This window comes from Girardinichthys multiradiatus, chromosome 20 (assembly GCF_021462225.1).
Source record: "Girardinichthys multiradiatus isolate DD_20200921_A chromosome 20, DD_fGirMul_XY1, whole genome shotgun sequence".
NCBI classification, from domain to species: Eukaryota; Metazoa; Chordata; class Actinopteri; order Cyprinodontiformes; family Goodeidae; genus Girardinichthys; species Girardinichthys multiradiatus.
This window is the reverse complement of record NC_061812.1, coordinates 51,333,290-51,358,593: the sequence shown is the minus strand read 5'-3', so window position 1 is coordinate 51,358,593 and position 25,304 is coordinate 51,333,290. Positions and strand designations below refer to the sequence as shown.

The window sequence follows — 25,304 nt, the reverse complement described above, 5'->3', positions numbered from 1 at the left end:
TTGACCTGGGTAATGCGGCACCTGTAGCCCATTTCCTGCACACGCCTGTGCACGGTGGCTCTGGATGTTTCTACTCCAGACTCAGTCCACTGCTTCCGCAGGTCCCCCAAGGTCTGGAATCGGCCCTTCTCCACAATCTTCCTCAGGGTCCGGTCACCTCTTCTCGTTGTGCAGCGTTTTCTGCCACACTTTTTCCTTCCCACAGACTTCCCACTGAGGTGCCTTGATACAGCACTCTGGGAACAGCCTATTCGTTCAGAAATTTATTTCTGTGTCTTACCCTCTTGCTTGAGGGTGTCAATAGTGGCCTTCTGGACAGCAGTCAGGTCGGCAGTCTTACCCATGATTGGAGTTTTGAGTGATGAACCAGGCTGGGAGTTTTAAAGGCCTCAGGAATCTTTTGCAGGTGTTTAGAGTTAACTTGTTGATTCAGATGATTAGGTTCATAGCTCGTTTAGAGACCCTTTTAATGATATGCTAATTTTGTGAGATAGGAATTTTGGGTTTTCATGAGCTGTATGCCAAAATCATCCGTATTAAGACAATAAAAGACCTGAAATATTTCAGTTAGTGTGCAATGAATCTAAAATATATGAATGTTAAATTTTCATCATTACATTATGGAAAATAATGAACTTTATCACAATATGCTAATATTTTGAGAAGGACCTGTAAGTGGACTCTCTTTAAATTAAAGAAAGTGTTTCGAACCCATTCTGCTTTTCTCCGTGCTTGTCTGCTTTTTGGTCCATCACACAAAAATACAACATTATGACACTAAAGTAAAGCAGCAGTGTTTGCATTGTTCTTTACAAACTCAAGCATTTACTGTATAAAATGAAAAATACTTGAATGATTTAGCCTCCCTGTGAATAACTGAACTAATATAAGTATTAGATACTAAAGCTTACTATAAATTTATGGGAAATATTTCTACAGCAGACAGGCTTTAATTACACTACCGGTCAAACATTTTAGATACACTTTCTCACTTAATCGGCCTCTTTATTTTCATGACTATTTAAATTGTAGATTCTCACCAAAGGCAATAAAACTGTAAATGAAAACACATGGAATTAACAAAAAGTGTGAAATAACTCTAAAAATTTTTATATCTTAAATTCTTCCAAATAGCCACCCTTTGCCCTGATGACTGCTTTGCTCTCTTGGTGTTCTCTCCATGAGCTTCATGAGGTGGTCGCCTGAAATGGTTTTCCATAGAGTCTTGAAAGAACTTCCCAGAGGTTCACTAAGAGATGGCCAAAGGTTAATATTTCAGTTATCACAGGAAAGGGAGGCTACTTTAAGAAATCTAAAAAACAAAACATTTAAAGTTATAGAATTTTTCATTGCTACATAATTGCATATATGTTCATTCACTATTTTGAGGACTTAAGTGAGAATCTACATACAATGGTACAATAGTCATAAACATAAAAAAACAAAATATTAAATGAGAAAGGCGTTCTAAAACCGTTGTAATTAATCAAAACAAGAAAGTAGAATGAAGAAAGTAGGAGCGAAAAAAGAAAGAACAACCTTGGAGGGAAGCTAGGAAACAAGAGTGAAAATGAGATATGACATGAGGATTACAGGCGAAGGCTCACAGAAGGGAGGAAAGTAGGAAGAAAAGGGACAGAAGAAGGGAAAGAAAGACAAGAAGGATAGAAAGAAGGGAGGTATTACAGAAGGAATGAAGGACAGAGGTCGTAAAAAAGGATTTGATATTCAAAGGTAAAAATAACTGGATCTTATATTTTGCTGAGAAGCCAATGATTTTACAAAAGTTTCTCCTCTCCAATCAACAATTGAACAAGATTACTCTGTTCTTTGAGGAGTTAAAACCAGCATGTACACCATTTGAATAAGAGGCACTATTTTCCCCAAAGAAAGAAGGACTTCACTAATTTAACTCACACTCCTTTTACATTAACGGTTTCAATCACACACATTCAGCAGTCATGGCTGTTGGTTTTCTGTTATTATATTACACCTACTAGTAATTTGGTTGTCTTGTTCAAATACAATTTCTACCAAAATCAGTGATTGATTGGGTTAGTGCTATTGGGCTGTAATTATAGCAAACAACTATAGTACAGAACCAAATTTAGGGGAATTGTAACAGTAGTTTTCCTTTCAGTTGCTGTTTGCTACAAATCCTAAATGAACTGAGAAATACAATAACATTTTCCTTTTTAATGATTGACAGTGACACCTGAGAAAATACACAGACTAAAAGGATAAATGGTTTTCAAATAAAAGCCTTAAAGTGAAATGTGCATTTGCACTCAGCCCTCCAGTGGAACCATCTGCCTTCAGAAGTCACCTAATTAGTAAATATAGTCAGCCTGTGTTCTCTCAGGTAGGAGAAAGTATCAGATCATTCCACAAATCTGACTTTTATGGAATAATGGCAAGGAGAAGTCCCATTTGAAATATGCCACAGTTCATGTAGTGAACACAGCTTTGGCTAACATGATTTGTGTGCCAGAAAACTAACACTTCATATCACACAAAACAGACATCTCCACTGAAATGTGGTGGTGGTGGCACCTTGCTGTGCTAAGGCTTTTTTGGTCCGAGTTAATGGGATGATAGATGGAGCTAAATCCAGAACAATCCTGGAAAAAAAAAACTGTTGGAGTCTGCGAAAGCCTTGAGACTGCACTGGAGTGGAGGTTCACCTTGGAGCAGGACAATGACCCCAAATATACAACCAGAGCTATAATGAAAAGGTTTGTCTTTAAACAACTCAATGTGTTAAAAGGAACAAGTCAAACTCCGGAGCTAAACCCAATTCAAATTTGTGGAAAATGATTGCTACTTTTGTTCTAATTGACTGAACTTGGGCTGTTTTGCAAAGAATGGACAAATATTTCCATTCTAACCATACCCCAACAGGCTTGCTGTTGTAAATCGGGCAATGGTGGTTCTTTAAAGCATTGACCAAGGGGGATAAATACAAACACAGATACTTTTTCAGATTATTTGTAAAAAAAAAATAATTAGAAAGCAGTTTGTAGTGTACTGCTTTATGTTGGTCTATCACATAAAATACACTAGGTTTTAAGGCTGTAATGTAAAAATTGTTAAAAAAGTTCAATGTAACTTTCCACCATTTAAGGGCTTGGACAAGCTTGCATTTTCAATTTGATGAATTTAAGCTCAGAAGTCCTTGACTCTTTATATTAATCATGATTTTTAAACATTCTTTTAACAAAATTGTTAGATAATACTATTTTATGCTATTAAATGTATACATCTTATGTCTTTAAGTGATTAAATCTTAGTAAATGATTGCTAACATAACACCTATGTTGATATAGTAATTATATCATGAGGGCTGATGCTCATTCAAACATCTCAGACACCATCATCTGCACGGTTACATTCATTCAGAGCTCAAGGTCATGAGACAAGCAGGTAATCTGTATAAAAAGTAGGTTGCCTTTATTAGAAGCTGGGAAACCAAAACATTATTCAACATTGTTGTTAATACTTTTCCTTTAGACCACATGGTTGCTACTGCCAGCATTATTCAACATCATCGCTTCGCACTTTTTCCACAACATGCAAAAAGATTGAAGAGTTCAGTGTTCCTTTTTCCACAAGACTGACAAAAGCTTCACTGCCTGGTCTCTGTAGGAATCACAGATTGGCTTACATTAACATTGCCAGAACAACTCAACGTAGATCAGAAAAAGAAAAAAAAAACAGATCAAAGTTGAAGAGTGGATGAGAGAGAAACAGAACCACAGCCTTATGCCATGTGCCTCCTGTGGGAGAATGGAGGAGCTTGGTTTTAAGCCCTCAGTGTTGCGAACTCTGCAGAGCTCTGAGCATCAGCTTGGAACAAACCTTATCCTGGTTTTTAAACATCCAACAGTGTTAAAATGACTGGACTGTAAGGATTTGGTGCCAATTCAGGACCTGAACATAGAAAAACACTGACCTGCTGTCTCAGGCAGGTAGAAAACAATCTAATGTGCTTCTGAACAAAGGTTCCAGATTCCTGCAAGAACCCAGGACATCTTTCTATCGCAGCCTTAGGACATTCCAAATGAAAAACAGTGTCCCAAAGTTGCAACAGCAAGTTCTTGCGTTTATTTATTTATTTGCTTTGACATCAAACACTGCGTATCGCTAAAAAGGATAATCTCACAAGTGCTGCACCTGATCTACAAATCACAAGTACTGAGATCGTCTATGGCTTTGGATGTTCTGCTGAGTGGACAAATTGGTGACTTGTTTCAAGCCGAGCTTGCTGCTTGTAGCAGAGGCTTAAAACATGAGGACTTGTTACATTCTCAGGCCTTCAGGGATGATATCAGAGCCACTAGTGAAACCAAACCGATTGAAAATTAAGGCGTTGACAGACAAATGAACCCGAACACCAAGCTGCCCAGCTTTAGTCTACGTAGAGCCCCAGAATTTTGGGATTACGAATGTATTCACATGGGAAATACTAATGTGGGCAACGTAAAGAATTGAACATAAACTGACTGGATACCAACAGTAACCACTAAGCTGATGGGGGGAGGAAGGAGTGCAGTAAGGGATGGTTGCTCCAACCATCACACAGAACAGATTAGATAGGGTCAACGGTTTTTCTTTAAAATCAAGATACATTTTATTTCTTTTTCTTAAAAAACAAACATTACAAAAAAATCTGAATAGAGAATTAGAACAATGAACCAACAGGAGAAAAAAAAAAAACATTCTTGTTTTAAACTCTCAAAAGAAAAAACACCTCTTGTTGCATTTCTGAAAACAAAATAGGATGTGGAGGCGCCTGGCACAAGGGCTTGGATGTTAGGATGCTGCAGCCACACAGGGGGCGCTGTTTGAAACTGCGTTAAAAAACAGCTGCATGTAAGAGAAGAAAGAGAAGAAGTAGCTGATGAGCACATGAAGGTGAAATAACAAAGGAGGTGCCAAACAGGTGGACAGATTTTAACATGGATGTTAAAACAGAATAAAAAGAATCACAAGCGTGCTGCTCTGAAAGCTGTGGAGCATGAGGGGACACCTTTAACTACATATGGAATACCTCAGGAAACCATGTGCAGCAGTATCTGAAGGCTGCCTTAAATAAAACAAGGGTCATTTCAACACTCTGCAATGCTAACAGCACGAAGCAGAGAAGAAACTAAGGATGTAAACCTCGGGCGTGTTCATGTGCATGAAGCACAGCGCCTGTACCGGGAAAAAGAAACAGTAAAAGGTTATCCAAGGATGCTAGTAATCATGTCACTGCTCTGCTCTGACGTAGAACGGATGCTCATTAACGCTGAGAATCCTGGGACGCTGTTGTACAGAAGGGGTGGATGCTGAAAACATTGTGGTGCTGGTTCAAACAGGAAGTAAGGGCACAAAGCATAAAGTCTCCAAACCATTGAGCCAGGCCACCAGGAGAAAAGATAACGATAGAAAAAAAAAAAAAAACCAACCTAAATACAGAGCAACAAAAGATAAACATATCAATAAGAGACAGAGAAAGATGTGGAGGATGGGCTTCAAACAGGTACCATCTTCTAGTCTTCTCCAGAGGGCGCCTCCTCTTCTGAGCCATTCTCTTCCTCGTCATCTTCCTCCTCTTCCTCCTCTCCTCCTGCAGATTCCTTCGTTGTCTTGGGGGCGGGGGAAGTCTCCTCCTTCTTCTCAGGTGCCTCGTCCTCTTCGTCATCCAGAGGACTTTCTGGCTCTTCTTCCTCCTCTTCCTCTTTGGGTGAGCTCTTCTCCACGGTCTTGGTGCTGGGGCGTCCCTTGCCCTTTCCTTTCATCGGGCTGGGGGTGACTGCAGGAAAGAAGAACATCCCTCAGAACAACAGGTCACAAGCAGGGGCTGCAGTAAGAGTCCCAGAAAGAACCCCTAAAGCTTTAGAACGTAAAGCATCTAATGTCAGCAAGGTCGCAATAAAATGATGCGAACTGTTGTCACAATAACTGTTCTACAAACTGAGTTAAAGATGAAGAAAAGTTCTGACCATAAACCAGAAGACCAGTTTTTTCTAGCTACCTGTGGCCTTTAGTCGGGGTTTGGGGCTCTTCTTCTCTTTCTTGTCCGGCCGTCCCCGTCGGATGATCTTCTTTCCTTTCTTCTTGGAGCGGCCATAGTCGCTGTCATCATCATCCTCCACCATGAAGTCTTCATCGCTGCCAGACTCGTCAGCTGTGTATAAACAGAGAAAATAAACATTTTACGTAAAACATGATAATGTAGAAAGTTTCACATTTGCAGTTTTTGTTCACTTTTTATTCATTATGATTATCATGTAGGACAATCTGTGGCTGATGAATCTAAGTTTAAAGTCCTGCAGGTGGGTTCTTTTCAGTCGTCACATAAAGCCCACTGAGAAGGAAAATCCTTAGTCCATCTGGACCTGGGCTACAACAGACCATAAGAACATGACCTCCTGGTCTCTCCAACCCTGACCACACCCTCAACCTGGTCAAATAAACAAACTAATGACAACAATTAAACAATAAAAAAAAGAAGAAAAAGGCAGCTCAAATGTTCTTTTTTTATATCAGTGGAGTTAGCAAGACAGATAAAGAGCTGCCGTTTTCTCATCATCTCTACAGATCACCTTTCCAACCTTTGAAAGATGAAAGGACTGATATGATAATATCATCATCCTGCTTAAAATGGAAAGGTTGATGTTCCTGTATGACAAGATGGCGCCGCAGATGGTCGCCTCGGCGTGTTGGTGCGCATTGTTTTGTCTTGTTTTTTGCTTTAAAACGGTCTTCTGTGATGGTACCCGGAGCTCTCTCACCAGAGAAGAACTCATGAACATCAGGGCTACTACACCAGAGGAGTTATTTCCAACATTTCTACCTACTGCTCTGGAATTTTTGGAACTTCTGGTCAAAGGTGCGCTCACCTTTGTTCACGCGGTGAAACGCCGGAAGAGAGGGAAACGGGGTGGGGTGCTGGTACGTCTTCGCCAGCGTGGACTACGAACACCGTTACCTGGAATATTTCTCTCTAACGTGCGCTCACTTCCCAACAAAATGGAGGAACTACAACTGCTGTTGGGGAAAAACAGGGACTTTTATTCATCGGCAGTTTTGTGCTTCACGGAGACGTGGCTGTGTGGATTAATACCGGACTCTGCGCTGCAGCTGGCAGGATTCCAGCTCTACAGAGTGGACAGAGACACGGAACTCTCCGGCAAAGCGAAAGGTGGAGGAATCTGTTTTTACCTCAACAGTGGTTGGTGCAACGACGTGACAGTGATTCAGCAGCACTGTTCTCCAGACCTGGAAGCCTTCATCATAAACTGTAAGCCTTTCTATTCCCCCCGTGAGTTCGCTTCGTTCATCCTGGTCGGTGTTTACATCCCGCCGCAAGCTAACGTGCAGGTCGCACAGCGCATGCTCGCCGACCAGATACTGAGTGTGGAGCGGACCAACCCGGACTCCTTAGTAATCGTCGCTGGTGACTTTAACAAAGGTAATCTGACCCACGAACTTCCCAAATACAGACAGTTTATAAAATGTCCGACCAGAGAGGACAACATTCTGGATCACTGTTACACCACCATCAGAGACGCTTATCACGCCGTCCCACGTGCTGCACTGGGCCAATCCGACCACATCATGGTCCACCTGATTCCTGCATACAGGCAGAAACTAAAGTTCTGCAAACCTGTTGTGAGGACGACAAGGAAGTGGAGCAGTGAGGCTGTGGAGAATCTCCAGGTGTGTTTAGGCTGTACAGACTGGGATGTGTTCAGGACTGCTACCAACAGTCTGGACGAGTACACAGAGGCTGTGACTTCCTACATCAGCTTCTGTGAGGACAGCTGTGTACCATCATGCACCAGGGTGAGTTACAACAACGACAAACCCTGGTTCACTGCTAAACTCAGAAGGTTAAGACTGGATAAGGAAGAGGCCTTCAGGAGTGGAGACAAAGACATATACAGAGAGGCTAAGTACAAGTTTGGCAAGGCAGTGAAAGAGACCAAACGACTGTACTCTGAGAAGCTCCAAAACCAGTTCTCAGCCAACGACTCTGCGTCTGTCTGGAAAGGGCTCAAGCAAATCACCAACTACAAGCCGAAAGCCCCCCACTCCATCAACGACCGACGCCTCGCCAACGACCTGAACGAGTTCTACTGCCGCTTTGAAAGACAAAGGGACAGTCCTGCAACCATCTCCCACGACTCCCCCCAACAGCTGCAGCCACAATCCACCACCCCCACCTGCCCAACCTCAAGAGGGGCCTTGGCACCTCCAACCCCCACCCTGAAGTTCCCCCCCACCAGCCCCCTACCCACGCCGAGGACGGCTCTTTCCATCCAGGAGAGGGACGTCAACAAACTCTTCAGGAGACAAAACCCCCGGAAAGCTGCTGGTCCGGATTCTGTCTCACCAGCCAGCCTGAAGCACTGCGCTGATCAGCTGTCTCCAGTCTTCACAGACATTTTTAACACCTCACTGGAGACATGTCATGTGCCAGCCTGCTTCAAGTCCTCCACCATCGTCCCTGTTCCCAAGAAGCCAAGGACCACAGGGCTTAATGACTTCAGACCCGTCGCCCTGACCTCTGTGGTGATGAAGTCCTTTGAGCGCCTTGTGCTCTCACACCTAAAAGACATCACCGACCCCCTCCTGGACCCCCTGCAGTTTGCCTACAGAGCCAACAGGTCTGTAGATGATGCAGTCAACCTAGCCCTTCACTTCATCCTCCGGCACCTGGACTCCACAGGAACCTATGCCAGGATCCTGTTTGTGGATTTCAGCTCTGCCTTCAACACCATCGTCCCAGTTCTGCTACAGGAGAAGCTCTCCCAGCTGAGTGTGCCCGACTCCACCTGCAGGTGGATCACTGACTTCCTGTCTGACAGGAAGCAGCGCGTGAGGCTGGGGAAGCACGTCTCTGACTCCCTGACCATCAGCACCGGTTCCCCCCAAGGCTGTGTTCTCTCTCCTCTGCTCTTCTCCCTGTACACCAACAGCTGCACCTCCAGTCACCAGTCTGTCAAGCTTCTGAAGTTTGCGGACGACACCACCCTGATCGGACTCATCTCTGATGGTGATGAGTCTGCGTACAGATGGGAGGTGGACCATCTGTTGGACTGGTGCAGCCAGAACAACCTTGAGCTCAATGCTCTAAAGACAGTGGAGATGGTTGTGAACTTCAGGCAGAACCCAGCCCCACCTGCCCCCATCACCCTCTGTGACTCCACAATTGACACTGTGGAATCTTTCCGCTTCCTGGGAACCATCATCTCCCAGGATCTCAAGTGGGAGCCAAACATCAGCTCCCTCATCAAGAAAGCCCAGCAGAGGATGTTCTTCCTGCGGCAGCTGAAGAAATTCAACCTGCCAAAGACCATGATGGTGCACTTCTACACAGCCATCATTGAGTCCATCCTCACCTCCTCCATCACCATCTGGTACGCCGTTGCTACAGCCAAGGATAAGGGCAGGCTGCAGCGTGTCATTCGGTCTGCTGAGAAGGTGATTGGCTGCAGTCTACTGTCACTCCAGGAACTGTACACCTCCAGGACCCTGAAGCGGGCCGGGAAGATTCTGGCTGATCCCTCCCACCCCGGTCACAGACTCTTTGAGACTCTCCCCTCTGGCAGGAGGCTGCGGTCCATCCGGACCAAAACCTCACGCCACAAGAACAGTTTTTTCCCATCTGCCACCAGCCTGGTTAACAAAGCCCGGAAACCACCCTGACACTGTCCCTGTTTTTACTGACAGGACACCTGTAACCTGTAACTCTATGCGTTACATTAACGCTCAGCTTGGACTCCTGCTTTACTTGCACAATGATCACCTGCACTGTTGTATTGCTCTTGCATCTTATACTGCTCTATATTTACTCTCACTCACTTAAAACTGTGCAAATATATTTATATTATATTGTAGATGTGTTTATACTGTTTAATTTGTATTGTATTGCACCGACTACGCCAAAACAAATTCCTTGTATGTCCAAAAATGTACTTGGCAATAAAGCTTTTCTGATTCTGATTCTGATTTCATCCATATTTGCTCTGCTACATGGAAAAATGCCAGCCAGGAAGTCACTAACAGCGTTCACCTAGAGCATCATGGGATTGAGGAACAAGGCGGATGATAAACTTGAATTTGAAGAGACTCAGTTGGATGTTTGGTTACATTTAATAGTCGGTTCCTAATACCTGATGGGCCAAAACTACATCAGCAGGGTTAGTAATTTGGACTTTCAAAATAAAATATACATATACTCTTCAAATTAAAAGTCTCAATATTTTATAGGTTATATTGTGAAGGTATTCTCCAAATGAATAGAACTTAACCAGGACAAAGTGACTGTAATGGGCCTTCAAAATAAAGCTAGCATTGAAAAGAAAAGCTTAAAAACGAGGTGGAGCCGTTTAGGGTCACTGTTGGACGGTTCCCGATTCTCCTCAATTGTTCACCATTTAGAAGGCAAGGACTAAAACCAGCAAAGTAAACCTGTGTTGAACTGGACGCTCTGGGTGGCATATTCAGGATTTTTAAGTTTCCTTTTACTGCTGGCCTAATAGTTGTTGAGCTGCTTTGGTTGTACGTACGATCCATGTAGGGCTCCTCCTGGTCTTCGTGCTCCTCATCCTCACTCCCTCCATCTCCCAACAGGATCTCTCTCTGTTTTGAAACAGCCTTGGACGCAGCCTGCCTCACCGTACGCTTTCGACTCACTTCCTTGTCATCATCGCTGTCATCTGTACACAGAACAAGGGGATTAACTGCCTGTGTTACGATAAATAGTTTCACCAAGGTTTATTTTAGAGTATGAGAGTAAATTCTGGTAACATAGTTTCAAGATAAGATCGTTTACAAGCTGACAGAAAAAGGCAGACATAAAACTCTGGGAATAAACATCAGATGGGAAAGAAATGCACATCAAAAAGCCCCTAAAAACCAAACTAAAAAGTACCTGCAGCCCGTTTTCTCTTTGGGCCCCTCTTGCTGGTCTTCTCCACCTTGGTTTTCTTTGCCTTCTTCCCTCTCTCTTCTTCATAGTCACTGCCTCCATCTTCATCCTCCTCCTCTTCTCCAAAGTCATTGTCTTCCTCCTCACTGCCAAAGTCCTCTGCATCACGACACACAGGGAAGTCAGAGAGCGTGTGTGGATCACTCCAGAATTCCAGAGTTTGTGTCTCATATAAAACACAACAACTTACCCGCTGAATCATTTTTGGATTTGGTGAGCTTTTCATCAGAGTCCTCACTAAGGAAAATAGTAGAAGAAACAAGACATTGTGTTTAATTCCACGAGGAAGGTTGGCCTGGTGTTCATCAGAAATAAAGGTAAAGCAGACTTGGTTGTCTCCTCTTCTTCTCCCCTTGTTGAACTACGGTACCTCTTCTGTGTCTTTGTTTAGACCTCTACCCTCTAAACTGCTGTCTAGCTCTAAGTACTAAGCAACATCCTGGCCCGTCTGTGGTGCAATCCAGAAGTTGCTGTAGGATCTGGTGGCCTTTATCTGCTCCGTATGAAATATTAGAGCACATGGACCTTTGCTGTTTGAAGACTCAACATGGCTGAGTTAGCATCACAATATTCAGAAACATGCTGTGAAAAGGCACAGGGCTCACAGCAGAATTAGATGCTCCCACCAGGGTGCACCGAGTCCTAACCTGTCATCCTGCGAGTTCTTTGAGCGCTTGTGCTTCGGCTCACGAGGGGCTGGGCGCACCTTCTTAGGCTTGTCCTCACTGTACTCCTCATCTACAGGCAAAGAGAAAAGAGGAACATCTTCTTACTCTCTGCCTCCACCTTCAAGCAATAAGACAGTTCTAACATTTAACAAACATGTTTTTCAGACCTGAGATTCACCTCTGAAACCTTTTTTTTTTTAAACTTTTTTTATATTAACTGTAATTATACATATCTACTGTTACACTAATGAAAAACAAATTTATTCAATCAGTTTGCAGGTCTTACATATGAGTGTTGTCCTGATTCCAACAATCCCCAGTGCTGCAAAATTAATTGTAGTGGCAAACTGCTTTATAGTCTTTTATTAATTTGTCAAATAAAAGTTTAGTAAATTGAGTTAGCATGGTGTGCTGTCCTTAAAAAGAAAAAAAAAAAAACAGTACTGTGTATCACCAAAATAAGATTGTACCAACAGTGCCGTGGGGTTTTCATCCTAGTTAATCAAATCATTCATGATTCCAAATGTGGCTTAGTGTGGATGGGTTATAGTCCTTAGAAAACTAAATACTGGAGTTGGAGGTCAGACATTAAGAAAAACCGGAAACTGTGTTGTCCAGTAAAAGTTACCCACTAATGCTGCTGAGTGATAAACATCTGACCAGAAGTACCAGGCTGTGTCTACAACTCTCAGCTCCAACAGAAGCAGCCCTGCATGTCTAAGCTAAAACAAAGATGAACTAAGTTGAATACAACCTAAATCATCTGGATTATTAACTGAGAGACTTTAGAATGTGCACAAGCAGCAACCAAACCAAGAGCTGGTGGGATATTTCAAAGTAGAAAAAAAAAGGGGCCGCAATGTACTGGCAGAAAAGGTTTCGTCTCCAACCACAAATGTTCACCCCACTTAAAGCTGACCACTAGATCACCCAGTACCATCAAATACAAACAGGCACTCCACCACTAAACAACAGAGTCATGAAAACGGCTTGCTGCTCCTATTTAGTGGGAGAAAATTATTTTGTTTGATAGAATAAATTAACAGCTACCACTTTTTTTCAGTTTAAATGTGGCAGAACTTAAATTGCATCTATACAAATTTATAATGTACAATATACACATATATAATAAGAAGGTGCATTTGCAACATCTGTATGCTGTTGTTCTCTACTCTATTAAATGTTCATCAGAGAAACAGCCTGGAGGAAGAAACTGTCTCTGTAGCGGCTGGTTTTAGTGAACAGTGCTCTGTAGCGCCACCTGAAGGTAAAACTCTGAACAGTTTATGTGCAGGGTGTGTGGGGTCTGCAGAGATTTTAGCAGCTCTCTCAGATAAATTCACTTTCATTCACACTGAAACACACCTAAAGTGTTGCTTACCTGCATCGTCAGACTCGTTGAATTGTGAATAGTTCACCACTTTCCTGTTCCTGTGGAGATAAATACACACATTTGATCAGATTACAGAGTACCTTTACAAGCCTCGCCTGATACTAGATTATAAAAACTGGAGTGAAGGAGACTGTTAAAGCGATTGTGTTTCACCTCCAATGATTATGCTGGAAGCAACAAAGAATCTGTGTGAATGTGTGCATTGTGAAAAACGACCAACAGTGGCCAGACAGAGGGTGCTGACCTGGACATTAGACCTCCTGTGGTTTCCAGGACTATTGTGTTTATGAGTATGGATCTAGCCTTAGATTAGATATAATTTAGAAAAATGTCCCACCTGCAATCCACATCATCTTTTCCTAACATCTTCCTTTAGATCACCTGCTAAACATAAAGCAACACACTGGACACCTAGGGCCAGATCTTCAAAAGGTTTGCATGTATAAAACCACAGGCAAACCTGTTTGGGTCCGCAAAGCTACTCTATAAACCAGGTGCTAATCGGATTGAGTGTGTAAAATCAGCAGAACAGCGGACGCAAACTTTTCAGAACTTTTTTGTTGGCCTTCATGAATATGTAAAACACATGATAATGATCCAATAGTGCAAATTTATGGGAGGGGGATATGCAAATGTAATCAATCCTTTACCACCCGCAATGCGATTTATCAAACCTGAAACAGATTACAGTGCTGTTTCTGCATTTAGATTTAGCACGTTTGAAATGCAGGTGCTAACTAGAACGCACATAAGTCTTCTGTCACTGTGGTCTGAAGGAGGCATAGACAGAATGACAGATGACGGAGAGAGAAAATCTTCTGTACATATGGCAACAGATTTGGGTTGTCAAAAATCAAAATAAAGAAAATATTTGAAAATAGAGGATTCCATATAGGATTATCTAAGGTCTGATTTGGAACCAATCACAAACAGAAGCCATGACATATCATCTAGCTGGTCTAGGCCATTGTGTGCGCACCAGTGGCGGAGGGGACACGCTACTCTGGACACAGCTCTGCGACCACAAGCCTGCTGCTGTGAGTAGCGACGACAAAGGTTAAGAAACTGTAACAGTCCAGAAAAGCAAGAGCAGAACAGAACAGCAAAAAAATCAGCAGCTGGTTTATTAATAATGATGCAAGGCATCAACCCCTGTGGTGTAAACTCGTTAATGTAGCCTGTTTTATTGTGAAAGGCAAAACAGGAAGGTCGACTGGGAATCGCCAGCTAATATTTTAAAGTGGGCTTGCAGGATTGTTGGTGAATAAAGACGTAGTTGAGTTTTTCTACAACGTGTCGTTTGCATCCTTATGCCTCCAAACACAACATGGTGTCAGACGCGGAGCGGCAGTAAGAGCTTAATTGTTGATGAGTGACAGTAAGCAGTTCTGGGAGAATTTTCTCCAGACCAAAGAACAAAGAATCGGGACCTAGCGTAGCAGGTACAATGCCTCACAAGTCACTGCTACGGTACCAAGCCAACAGCAGCTACAATACGAATGCCAATCCACCCCCGAACGCCACATTCACCATCCAGCCTCCCGAGCAGTTTGATCTCTCCAAGCCACAGCAAGGGGAAAAGAGGATAAGGAGATTTGAAAGGTTCAGACTTGCTACCAACCTACACCTTAGCTCAGTTACTAATCAGGTAAACACACTCATCTACTGCATGGGGGATGAACCAGATGATCTTCTACAAGGTCAAGCTTTATCTGACATGCAAAGACAGCAAGCAGTAAGAGAGACTTCAGATACATAGATTGTGCCCAGGAAAAACATTTTTTACGAAAGAGTAAAATCGGAATAAACGGACGATCGGACTAAAAATGTGTAACTTAAACCTGTCGGACAGAATATTCTGATCGGATTCGGCAGGATAGGAATGAAATTGTAATCCGATTGAGAGGGGTGGTTTATGCAGATTGACAATCCGATCGGCATGCATGTAAACCAAAGTTATTCTCAATAAGGCTAACTGACCTGACGCATGTGCGCCCCATGCCAACGTGACGTATTTCCGCCTTGCGTGGTTAGTCACTCTAGATAGATGCTAACAAAATACTTCGATCCGCAAGTTCACATGACACATTTTTAGTCCGATTGGACGTTTTATTCCAATTACTTATGTCCATATCAATGCTACAATCCGATTATTTTTAGTTTTTTAATCCAAATACATTTTAATCATATTGTGAAATTTTGTGGATGTAAACATGACTAAAGAATACAGCTAGCTAATGACAATGTTGACTCTTTTGTCACTGCGCTTTAAGCTTTGGCTAAAAACTGCAGTTCAGAGACTTCAAATGGACAAGGATTTAACGCTGGAGAAAGTGGTTAATCAGGTCCGGCAGTCAGAGGTCATTAAAACAAAAAAAACGGACATCAGAAGGGAAAATAAAATGGAAATGGATGCTGTGACAGCAAAATACAAGAAACAAAAAGTCGAGTGGATTTTTTTAACTTTCAGCAGCATCTATATACTTCTGGTGTACTACTCCAAATTTGTGGAAATAGCCAAACTGACTTCCACAAGATCAGAAGATGTTATAATGCATCTAAAGTCCATCTTTTCTAGACATGGGATTCCAGAGCTTTTCTACAGCGACAATGGACCTCAGTTCTCTAACCAACAGTTCAAAGACTTTGCAACAGCCTATGGTTTCAGACATACACTCACCGGCCACTTTATTAGGTACACCTTGCTAGTACCGGGTTTGAAACCCTTTCGCCTTCAGAACTGCCCTAATCCTTGGTGGCATAGATTCAACAAGGTACTGGAAACATTCCTCAGAGAGTTTGGTCCATATTGACATGATAGCATCACACAGATGCTGCAGATTTGTCGGCTGCATCCATGATGAGAATCTCCTGTTCCACCACATCCCAAAGATGCTCTATTGGATTGAGATCTGGTGACTGTGGAGGCCATATGAGTCCAGTGAACTCATTGTCATGTTCAAGAAACCAGTCTGAGATGATTCGTGCTTTATGACATGGTGCGTTATCCTGCTGGACGTAACCATCAGAAGATTGGTACACTGTGGTCATAAAGGGATGGACATGGTCAGCAACAATACTCAGGTAGGCTGTGGTGTTGACATGATGCTCAATTGGTACTAAGGGGCCCAAAGTGTGCCAAGAAAATATCCCCCACACCATTACACCACCACCACCAGCCTGAACCATTGATACAAGGCAGGATGGATCCATGCTTTCATGTTGTTGATGCCAAATTCTGACCCTAACATCTGAATGTCAAGACGGACGATTGCCAATATTTTATACTGATTCTGGTGATTTTGTTTTGCATAAATAATTGTTTTCACTAACTTGTTTAGGACCAGTGAATGTTGAATTTTGTCATTTTCTTTCACATGTAAACCATCCTGTTGTAGGCTGAAGCAAGCTGAATGAAGCAGTAGCTACCTTTTACTTTTGTTATTATGTTAATCTAGCAAAGGGGTCACTGAGGGTAGATACCAATTTTTTTTTAAAGGGTCCCCTCTTATGGTCAAACAAATTGAGCAACCATAGGAAATCTGTTACTTTTTACATCTTTTCATACACATTCAACAGTCTTCTCAGTATCATATTTTTTTCTGTTGTAACAATTTTCGTAATTAGCAAACAGCTCATTTTGCAAGATACAAGACATAGGGAGAAGATCACAGAAGCAATGACATTGACTCACATAGATCAGATCTGAGCTCAGTTCACCTATTTAGCAAAGAGTATCAGTAATTGAAACATTCACCTTCTCATTAAAACTGCAACCTGCATTTATGAAGTCTACTGTCAGCATCAACAGCAATCCAGTTAAATCAGCTTTTAAACATCAAGTCTCTCCACTGTCAGTGAGTGTGTGAGCAGGCAGCACACGGAGAATGCACTAGAGTCTGTATATTCCGGTGTGTCTCTGGCGAAGCTTGCAATGGCTGCTTCACTACACAGGAGAGATGTGGTCTGCTTCGCATTATGTATACGAGTATACAGACAAGCTCTCCTGATGCTAGGCTGGTGGTGTCTGCACACTCACACAGAGCAGCTCATATCAGTGTGTAAACACGTGTAGCTACTCTGTCTGGCTCCGTGTTAACTTGCTGCATGACCAACTATGTTAAGACTATTTATAAGCTGTGCACAACACAATAAAATAAAATGTTCCGGGATGCATGGTGGGCTGGTACCCATCTACAACAGTCATTGGGCAAAAGGCTGGGTAGTCTTCACAGGTCACCAGTCTATTATTATTATTAGAAGTAGTAGTAGATTTATCATATTCCTATTAAATGGAGCTTAACAGGCCAACATTAAATCTGTAGTAGGTAAATTTTGTAAAATTTTATTTTTTACATATTTGTTAAAATTTTCACTATGTCCAGACAGTAGAATATGGGACAACAAAAAAAAAAAAGCTCCTCTAGTTCCTTCCAGTGGTCCTGCTGCCATTTGCAGAAATGCACCGCTCCCCGTCAGAAACAACCAATCATAACCATGAGAAATGTCTTAGCAGTGTCAGTCATGCTTCTGTATGCACTGCTCACACCCCTCCCCCAAACAACACGTACCAGCTTTGAAGGTCAAGATTGCCGGTGTGCTTCAGCTGTGCTAATGAACATGTGCTAATGATTTGAGGACCAAGTTTGTACTCAAAGTATGGGGAGGCCATAGTCAATGTAAAACATATCGTTGATGTTTCGCCCCCACCATTGAAGGAGCCATAGCCATTTACTCGCCATCATCAGTGACCCTGCTTACTACCCTGCATGTTCTGCTGTGGTTCGCACAGAAAAACCAAGTATTCTGAGATGCCCGAGTTGAACCAGAGTTCGCGTTCTGGAACCTCTCTTGCTTTGGATAAAACAAACCCAACATTTTGTTTCCTCTGGCAGAGCCACTGACAAATTGTTAAAACGTTGGAAGTGTAATATAGAGTGAGGCATGATTAAACTCACCAAATATTGCCACAAACTCATCAGGTTGTCTTATAATATCTTCAAAAAGCAGACTGATAGCTGCAACCCTTCATACTCTTTCTTTTGGTGCTGCCTTTTAAAGTTGTGCATGAACATAGAATTTCAAGGATTTTTATCATCATACCAGCTCACATTTACATGTTAAGGTATGGAATTCAGACTCAGGTCTCAGTTAAGAAGCCTAATACTTGCATATTAAAGAGAAGATTACAATAATTAACTATGGTCCTATGATTTCCTCTTATTCAGAAAACACTGAATCAGGAAATTTAACACATAAAATGGAACTTATGTTAAACCTGTTAATACTTTATAATTAGTGTGTTTCCTTGACAATTTAAGTGTTTTTCATGCTTTAAAATGAAATTTACAGCAAACCATTACTAAAGTAAAGATCGTTCTGACTACTGTAGCTCTGGTCATTCTGGCGACTTATGTAAAAGTCTTCCCAATGGCAAATTCATATCTTTCTGCCCACTCAACTGTCTACTGATGCCTAAGTCACATTAGTACCGTTATTGCCATCGTATGTCAATGTTTTACTGGTCTACTTCGCAATACATCCCTTTGCTTTTCTTCTCCGACTGCTGCTGTGTTAAAGTTGCAAAAGTTTTAAAACGCAACAGTTTATTGTTGTTTAAAGACTTGGGTTTTGTCATTTAAAAAGTCTGTCAAAGACAGTAAAAATGTTGACTTAAGCAAACAAGTAACATGAATAAAGGAACCTGTGCATCAGAGCAGAATGTTCTCCATATTTAATCACACACTGTAGTCATTTTCCTAAACATCAGGAATCCCCATTTCAGAAATCATATTATTTCACAGCAAAAATGGCACCAGAAGAAAAGTTTACAGGACATTTACCCAACAGAAACACAATCTTCATGTGACTTTTGATGGTTTCAAGGCAATACAGTTGAAACTTTTGGATAGTTATAATAATGTATTCTCGAACTGCCTCAAAAACAAGAAGCAGATCAAGAAAATTGTGCCTCAGATTTTGCATTGGTCAGGATCTTTGCTCGATGTTGAGTTTCTGGTAGTAGCAGGTTAATGCTGGCTCCTTTGTCTGCTTTGGTAAGACAAGTGAATTTTGTTTTTGAGGTGCCAGTTATTCACGTAAAGATAAAACATACACAAATTTATTTTCGGGCTTTATAAATTAAGTACTTTCTTTGAACACGACAATCAGGGTTGCACTTTTGCAATCCCTAAATTTTAATGATATCCTGGACATTAGAGTACAGAACTTTTACCTTGAAAATGCTTTTTTTAGATAGGTCTCATTGCGTGTTTTATAAATCACTCCCTCTCCCCACCTGCTTCTGCACATTACAATCGTGCTCCTTTTTCTTTGTCTTGTTTACAAAAAAGATGTCCAGTTCATTGGACAGTTATGGAATGGAAATTAAAGGACATCGCCTACTACTGATATTAGGGTAATGCTCTTAAGAAAATGAATTTAATAGAGCATAAAAAAGTTTTAGAAGATAAAGAATAGGTGGTAAAGTCATGCAGGAACTACAGCTACATTGTTTCAATGCTAAAACAGCAGATGCCACACATAAGTAAGTCTGTACAATGTATAGCAACTGCATCATCAGAATATCAGTGTGTGCAATATTCATATTGTCATTGATTGGAGTGCAATAACTATTGGCTAATATATTCCAAGTTTAATGAACTTGCATTTTCATGCTAATATAATATTTAGCCAGCTGGACAGAGTCTTACAGCAGCAGATGCTCACACCAAACACTCATGACATTGACCAAAATGCTAAAGGTCACAAATGAGAAAGAGAGCAAAGAACAAAATAGGCAGATACCGCAACTGATATTGTCATCACAATATTCACAATTATTGCCATCGCAAGATTTTCTAATGTCGTACAGGCCTAGACAGAGCCACGTTTTTCCAATAAAACCTTAAAACCTTGTTGTTGAAACGGTAATTATTAGAATTAGAACACTCATTATCTAAGTTAGCTAAAACTCTCAAATGTTCTCAATAACAATAAATGTCATCAAACACCAAAGATGCAGCCCAACAATTTGAATGTGGTGGAGACATCTTCAATGCTTTCATGAATGACTGTTGCCTGCCAGACCAAGCAGATGTTTGTTTCCTGTCTTTCAAAATAAGAGCTTCAAACATGGATTCAACAGTATGTCAAATGAAAAGCCCTTGCCCTCATATCTGGGGCTTAAAATAGCTCACTTACTTCACTAGACAAAAATACTGATGTTTGAACAAGATAGCCAAAATCTGTGGGTTTTGGCAAAGTCAAAATCCAAACTATGTTATATGATGAGTAAGCACAAGTAAAATATATGTTTAAATATAAATCGATGTGAAATAAAAATTTTTTTTTTTTTAATTGAAATGGGGTACAAATTTACGAAACAATCAACTGACTGCGAGGTGGGGTTATGTTTGAGGTTGGAAGTTACGTCACTCACTCTTGATGGTAGAGATCCTTCACTGTAATAGCTGGAATTAACTTTGTACTTAGCTTCGCCTTTTCTGAGTTTGGGGGAATCTAACATTACTAGTTTGATGGGTCTCTGCTTTTGTTGTGTTTTCTAACTCTGGGTCGAAACGTTTAATATAGTACCTCTTGTTTCTCGTTTGTAAGAAGATGCCTTTTCTATTTTACACACACTGTATATGGCATTGATCTTGTCTAAGATTTTCTCTTTACATGTGATATTCACCATTTACTGCCCATGTGCTGCATTTACGTACTTCAGAGTTCCACATTTGGCATTCCTCAAAATTAGGTCAAATTAAAATTGGGTTTTGACATTTGTCAATGAAGTCAGAATAACCATGCTAAATTAGGAACAGTCAAGCTCTCTTCCTCCTGCTACGCTGCCCCCCAGTGGTGACATTAAGGAAGTTTACAGCTACTTCCTATCCCCATAATAGATTTGTTTAGTTTTCCATCAAATACTGTTGCTTAGTGCACTGGTTTTGAGGGACTTTAGCTAGTGTAAAAATCTTATGTTTCAGTCAAAATACACGAAATAAAAAAAGTGATTCAAAGTGGTGACAAAAAAATATATATTTTAACGAAGAACCTACGTTAATCTGTGGATGTATATTGCAAAAAACAATGTAATTTTCCTACAAGAAATATATTATGCAAATATAAAGAAATTATTTTCCTTAAAAATGTAAGACACTAGCATGTGTTTATATGACTTCATATTTTTCTATAGTAACAATCAATCAACTATTATATAACTAAAATGACTACAAATTTCTACATTGTGACTGAAACTAAATTCAAATGTGCTATTAAAATAAACACTGGTGTGTCTTGTAGCCCTTAGAAAGAAAGCTGGGTGAGTGCATTTCTAATCATGACAAACTGCAGTTGCTTAATAAAACAAGAAAGAAAACTAAGTTCAAAGTACTGCTAAGATAAAAAAAAAATAAAAAAAAACCTCACGTAGCGTCCAGAAGAAAGAGGAGACTTGAAGACTAAAGTCTGCTGGGACAAACTGGTCTCTAATCAAGCTGGATGGCATTTTAATTTGGATTAAAGAGCGCAGGGACACCTCATGCCCTGCCATCACAGCGGGGATCTGGTAGTTGGGGGGCGGAGGGGGTGTGGTGACTCTTTGTACATCTCCGCCTCCCCGTGACATCAGCCAGCAGTGCGCTGAAAATATACCCGCTCATTTTTTCCCCCTTTCAACCACCAAAACGACGACATTTTCGCACACCATATCCAGGCTTTTTAGTAATATATCAACAAAAAAGCTGCGAAAGCGACAATAATGGCGAGTGCAGCACCGACATGTCCAGCATGAGCGCTAACAAGATCAGATACTAAGGCCAACCACCACCTACTCCGGGGAGTTTTTTTTCTCCTCCTATGACGAGGGGGCTACTGGCTGCGTGTTAGAACCTCCCCTGGATGAATGGGTAGCCATATTCTTATTCTCAGCTAACGGAGGGAAAAATATTGCCAGGCCCGGTATAACCGACCGGAGCTGGTTGAATTACAAAGAGGAATGTTACGCATGGCCTACATAAGAATCAACAACATTCATCATGGATCCGCTTGAAAAGCAGCAGACAGACACGACGCAGCTGCGGATTGTGCGTACAGACCACACCGCTGGGATCCATGTTAGAAAGAGAGCGTGCACACAGGAAAAACACTCAGTAACACACCTCCATTATTTTTTCATCAAATGAATCCATTGGCGGCTCATTAAGGCCAACATGGTGGAGAGCGTTGCATGTTATGTGAAGCCAAACAACGAGTGGCGTTGTTCAACTTACATACAGAGAGCACAGGACACACTGAGCACACCTACCTCACTGGTCTTGACATTTTGCAGGAATACTGTGGAAGTTAGAGAGGGGAGAAGAAAAAGAACAGGGAGGGGGTAAAGAAACAAGATTCCCGCTCTGCACAACACCAAGAGGCGCGAGGCTGCTGCGCGACTCCACTGTCCAAGCTAGCACGTAAAAATAAAAGAACGTCCAGCTTTGGCTATCTAAACACAAATATCCTTATTTTTTCCTTCAGCTACTCAAAATGGTGAATAAAACAAACTGAAACTGCAGCTTGTGTGCAACCAAACCCAGTGGCATTAAAGGGATGGCCCTCACTGGCGAGCACCGCCCCCTACGGATCTTGAGAGCAGCAACACATATTTTGTAGGCCGCCATTGGCTAATTTGAACAACGGCTCTCTCTTTTATTAGACAAGTCAGCTGCTCGTCAGAAAATTTTTACATGGTATCTTCCGCCCATGCACCCCTCCCCTCCCCGTGAGCAGGATAGGTTGAGACGTCACTGTTAAGAAAACAAAAAGAGGCCCTCCGGTTGGATGCAAACATTCAATTCAGTGTGGGTCCCCGAGGACTAAAGTAAAACTGCAATTATACGTTCAAGAGTGCAAAGACGTTACGTTCATATGATAATTGATTAGGTTGCATTTTAGTAATTACCTTTGACTGCACCACTATCATAAAAGCCTTTCTTCTGTCTCACCTTGCAGACTGCAGTAGCAAGAGGTGCAGGTAGCAGGTCTGTCTGCATTACAGCTCACACCCAGACATCCAACATTACAGTGCTGAATTATGAATTTCTTTAAAAACCTGAAGCATTTAGGCTGTTTTTTTTCTAAAATCTGCTTATATCAATGAGTATTTAATCCAGTCAGTTTTTGTAAAACAGATTTAGTGCAGATTCCGTATTATAGTCGCCCTACTCTTATGTTTCTACCTAAGTGACCTACTTGACAAACCTTGATGATATGGTTTAGGTACAGTGCCTTAAAAAACTCTTTATAACCATTTCACCTTTTGACAAATTTCAGTGTATTTTATTTGGATTGTATGTAATAGACTAACACAGTAGCCCCTAAATGTAAAATAGCAGGAAAATTATACCTTCCTTTAAAATTCTTTGAAAAATAAAATCAAAAAATTAGACACATGTATACAATTGATCTCTAAAGAGCCTTTACAACTTATGTCAAAAACAAAACTTTTAGAAAGAAAAATATTAATCATGTCATTCTCTGTTGAAGCACCTTTTAAATTCAAGTTTAGCAGTCTTTTGTAGGATTCTGTATCACCATCCCAGATCTTGAATGACAATTTCTGTCAGATGTAATTCTGAACTCTGGCTGAGATAGCCAAAAACCACATTTTTTCTCTCATGAAACTGTCCTTATAAGAATTTGGATGTTGGTTTGGAGTCACTGTGATAGTGAAAATACATTTCTTTATCACCCTTTGCCTTCTAGCAGATATCTCATGGTTTGGGGTCAAAACTGACTGATATTTGGAACTGTTCATATTTCATGCAACTTGATAATAATTCCAGTTTCATTTAAGGAAAAGTAACCATAAACCATGATAAAGCCATGACCATGTTTGATTCTGGGTGTGGTGGTTTTTTCGGATGCTAAGTGATGTCTTTGTGGCAAATTTACCATTTGGAATTGTGTCCCAAAATATTAAGTTTAGTTTCAACACATTTTACCATAAGGGTTTCAGATATTCTAGTCAGGCCTGGATGTATTCTTTGGAAGGAAACATCTCTTTCTCACAGTCCTTCTCCTTAGCCTAGATCCATGGTTCTCAAACTGAATTACCAGTGCCACTGGTGGTACTTGGGTTGCCTTTTGAGGTACTCAGAAGACATTTGGTATTAATTATTTGAAAAGTGGATATGAAAACATTATCTATTAAGTAAATTATGTAGAAGCACTAACAGCCATCAACAGGAGATGTTCAAAAATGTCAAGAATTCCCAGTACAAATGGAAGTGGATGTCAGGGAATCAGGTGTGGTGCTGGTTGCTATATTCTGTGCTTTACTTACTCCTGAAATCATAATTTGGACCTAGGAATGACATAAAACTCGACTTACTATGTATTAGTTCCAACATCTAATACTAGTAGGATTTGTTTATTGAAGTGCTCAACCAGGCTAACTACTATTAGCATTACAAGCTGCTAACAATAATTTTGTCTGCATGTGTACTTGCTCACACAGCAAGATGGTCACTAACGGAAGTTGTATACTGTCAGAGTCAAAGCTTTCATTGAGATACAAATAAATAAATAAGCAATCTCTTTTACTGCCACTATGAATATGTTTTACTTGTAAGGCGGCCATATTGGATTTTCAGGTTGGGTTGAAAGAAAGGATTTGTTTTGTTGTTATGACTTAACACACCAACTGAAAAATTCCAAATCCTTTTGAGATAGTTTTAAAATATCTTTCAAGGTGATGATGCGTGGAAAACTTGGTATTTACTGAGGTGATACTTGTTTTAAAAGACTGATAACCCCTGGCCGAGACATATAGTCACATTCAATAAATTTGAATATGGGTTCAGATGAGGCTCCTTTGTCAGATTAAAGGGACCCTTTGAAAATAACCATTAAGCAGGTGTTATACGTATTCTTCAGTAAGCCCACATTTCTGTATTAAAAATGTTTTTTTTATTGGTCTGATGTAATATTCTAATCTTATATGTGTTCTCGTGTTTTATTAGCTGCAAGCAGAAAATCCTCATTAACAGAAATAAAGGTTTAAAACATCAGTCTGTGTGGAATTAATCTGTTTAACTTAGAGAATTCAGTTACTGAAATTAATTCTCTAATTAACACTAATTAACACTCAAATTTGTTGAATATGACTATATATAGAACACACAGGTAGAAACAACCCATACTTGTTGGTAATTCCTCTCTGCAGACACTGACTGGTTTAAAGTAAAGAATGCAAATGTGGAAAAGT

General features: G+C 40.9%; 1 protein-coding gene across 1 annotated transcript; it reads right to left on the bottom strand.

Moving 5' to 3' along the window:
* Nucleotides 1-3,424: 3,424 nt before the first annotated feature.
* nucks1a (nuclear casein kinase and cyclin-dependent kinase substrate 1a) lies at nucleotides 3,425-22,656 on the bottom strand. Its single transcript, XM_047348350.1, has 8 exons — nucleotides 22,359-22,656; nucleotides 13,034-13,083; nucleotides 11,632-11,722; nucleotides 11,175-11,221; nucleotides 10,928-11,083; nucleotides 10,563-10,712; nucleotides 6,020-6,172; nucleotides 3,425-5,797 (listed from the first exon to the last, which is right to left on the bottom strand). Exons 1-8 carry the CDS (start codon nucleotides 22,373-22,375, stop codon nucleotides 5,535-5,537), a joined length of 927 nt encoding a protein of 308 aa, XP_047204306.1. The 5' UTR covers nucleotides 22,376-22,656; the 3' UTR covers nucleotides 3,425-5,534.
* Between the last annotated feature and the right edge of the window lie 2,648 nt (nucleotides 22,657-25,304).

What these genes read in the sequence shown, in the direction of transcription:
- nucks1a (XM_047348350.1), bottom strand. An exon ending in AAGAACTCGCAGGATGACAG is followed by an intron (nt 11,222 to 11,631) that starts GTTAGGACTCGG and finishes TATTTTCCTTAG; the next exon opens with TGAGGACTCTGATGAAAAGC. An exon ending in GGAGGAGCCCTACATGGATC is followed by an intron (nt 6,173 to 10,562) that starts GTACGTACAACC and finishes GTTTATACACAG; the next exon opens with CTGACGAGTCTGGCAGCGAT.